The 2,282-nt window shown below is 35.9% G+C and overlaps 1 protein-coding gene across 1 annotated transcript in view; it reads right to left on the reverse strand.

The window, feature by feature from the left end:
- Positions 1 to 478: 478 nt before the first annotated feature.
- The window catches only part of LOC107658868 (myoD family inhibitor domain-containing protein-like), a 24,080-nt gene continuing 22,276 nt past the window's right edge, over positions 479 to 2,282 (reverse strand). The window contains exon 5 of the mRNA XM_016447555.1: positions 479 to 1,949. Within this exon, the coding sequence (XP_016303041.1) occupies positions 1,699 to 1,949 (251 nt within the window). The 3' untranslated portion in view covers positions 479 to 1,698. The remainder of the gene's footprint in view (positions 1,950 to 2,282) is intronic.

Consider the following 2,282-nt stretch of genomic DNA (forward strand, 5'->3'; position numbering starts at 1 on the left):
TATCAATAATTTTTTTATTAAATAGTTGTTTTGCTCTGAGCAGGGAGATTTTACATCAATTTATTTATGTCAATGTATATATTTTTGTACTGATATATTTATGTGCATTTTTCAAGTTCTCTTCAATATATATAATAAGAAATTCATTAAAATTAATTTGGAAATTAAAAGCTCAAGGAAATGACACGAGTTTTAGTTTGCTTACTTACTTATAGCATCTTAAATCAACTATACTTTTGCATATTTTCAGTGTAAAAGAGCCAGTCTACACTCTCAGAAAAAAAGGTACAAAAGCTGGCACTGGGGCGGTACCTTTTCAAAAGGTACACTTTTGTACCTTTTAGGTACTAATATGTACACTTTAGGTACTTATATGTACCGTTAAGGTACCAATATGGACTGTTTAGGTACAAAGGTGTGCCTTTTGAAAAGGTACCGCCCCAGTGACAGCTTTTGTACCTTTTTTTCTGAGAGTGTATGCAAGTTGTTTTTAAAGTGGGTCTCGTCAAAAGACACACAAGAACTAGTCTGATTCTGGAGAGGTAAAGTCTGTAGAGGTAAATTTGTTTGTTTTGAACCAAGTTCAGTTGAATGTTTCAGGTCAGTTCAGTCACACTGTGTTCTGAAGTGCAGTTTGGCAAATATGTCATAAGCAGTTTTGACCGAGATGAGTCAGACGAATCACAAACGCACGGCGTACCAAAGGCATTGCGCACTATGAACAAAAAACCAACTGTGTTAACGTTATGATGCTAACATTAGCTTACATAATGCCGACAAATGCCAGCTTTGTACAATTCACAAGAAGGCCTTAGGAAATGCAATCTGAACTACATGTATGATTTAACAGTCAAGGAAAAGAACACTTTGCAATAGTGTATTGAGCATTCACTTAAGTACTAAAGCAAAAAGGGGCTTTTATAGTGTATCTTTAGCAGAGGCTTAATATAGAAAAACAAAAAGTCAAGTTTACACGTAACTTGTAGAGTTACGAAACACTTGCATAAAGTGGATTTCGGCATTTGCATTCTACACTATTCTGTGCATCCAGTTCATCTGTGTCTTTAAAGCACCAGCAAGCTAACTGCTAATGTCGTTTCAAGAACTTAGGGACATTTAATTAAATGAGCTACAGTAGACAGTTTAAATAAAGACTTACAAAATTGGCATCATTTAAACAGCCCTCTCTGTTTTTCAGAAACAGTTCAAAATAAGAATCCCTCTTAACACCCACAAAGGCTTGACCTCTGACAGTGTGAAAGTGCCGCGTTTCCACTCAAATTACAGTGATGTGCAGCACAACCTCAAGTTGTGTGATGTCTACCGTTTTAATTTCAACATCTGCAAGTTTTTAAAATTATAAAGTGTGAAGTGTCTTTAAAAACAAAATGTCAAAAACCTCTGCAAAGAGATGTAAAAACAGTAAATAGAACAAGCTCTGATACATTAAAGCATTTAATATAAAGCACTGAATATCTGTCTTTATGCACTTTTAGTCTACGAGGATACGTGAAGTATGTCATGTATTTTAGTCCTTTCTTATGACCTTTATGGTCATCTTGAGCTGAGGAACAGATTTTTCACAAGTGTGAAAAGAACACACTCCATAGCTCTCATTCACACATACTCACACATACACAGACACACACTCTCTCGCTCAACATCTGTCCTGGCTGTGGCCTGCATGTATCAGGGCTTTTATGTTGGGAAACAGATCCCGCAGCACTCCATGCAGATCTCCAGGCAGTCCGAGGACTCACAGCACGCATCCATAATGCCACAGTCCATGTCACAAGGGCAGTTGCAGTCGTCTCCCAGGTCGTCTGCGCAGCAGCAGCAGCAACAGGCTTCTGATGTGCAGGTGCCGCACGAGGCCTGAGCCACCACCATATTGCACAGAGTGAGAAATTCACAAAACAGGCAGGCCAGGATGCAGTGGACACAGCAGTCTGCTCTCAGAGTATTGCAGTGGGCAGAACAGAAAAAAAGCATTGAATAAACATACAAAATTATTATTTTTTTAGTATTTAATGTAGCGTTCTACATTTCATGTGATCATTTTTTCTATGTATTTTGGTCTTGCCAGTGGTGCAAAAACTACAAACTTCACCTTTATAATCAAATTAACAAAAATTAGCCTTAATATTAAATCATTTAAAACGGTATATATATATATATATATATATATATATTTAATTTTATTTTATTTTATTTATTTTTTTTTTAAAGCAAATTTTTATTTAAGTTTTTTTATCATAATATGGGGTAAAAAAAAGCTTTCT

This window comes from Sinocyclocheilus anshuiensis, unplaced genomic scaffold, assembly GCF_001515605.1.
Source record: "Sinocyclocheilus anshuiensis isolate Anshui unplaced genomic scaffold, SAMN03320099.WGS_v1.1 scaffold283, whole genome shotgun sequence".
Taxonomy (NCBI): Eukaryota; Metazoa; Chordata; class Actinopteri; order Cypriniformes; family Cyprinidae; genus Sinocyclocheilus; species Sinocyclocheilus anshuiensis.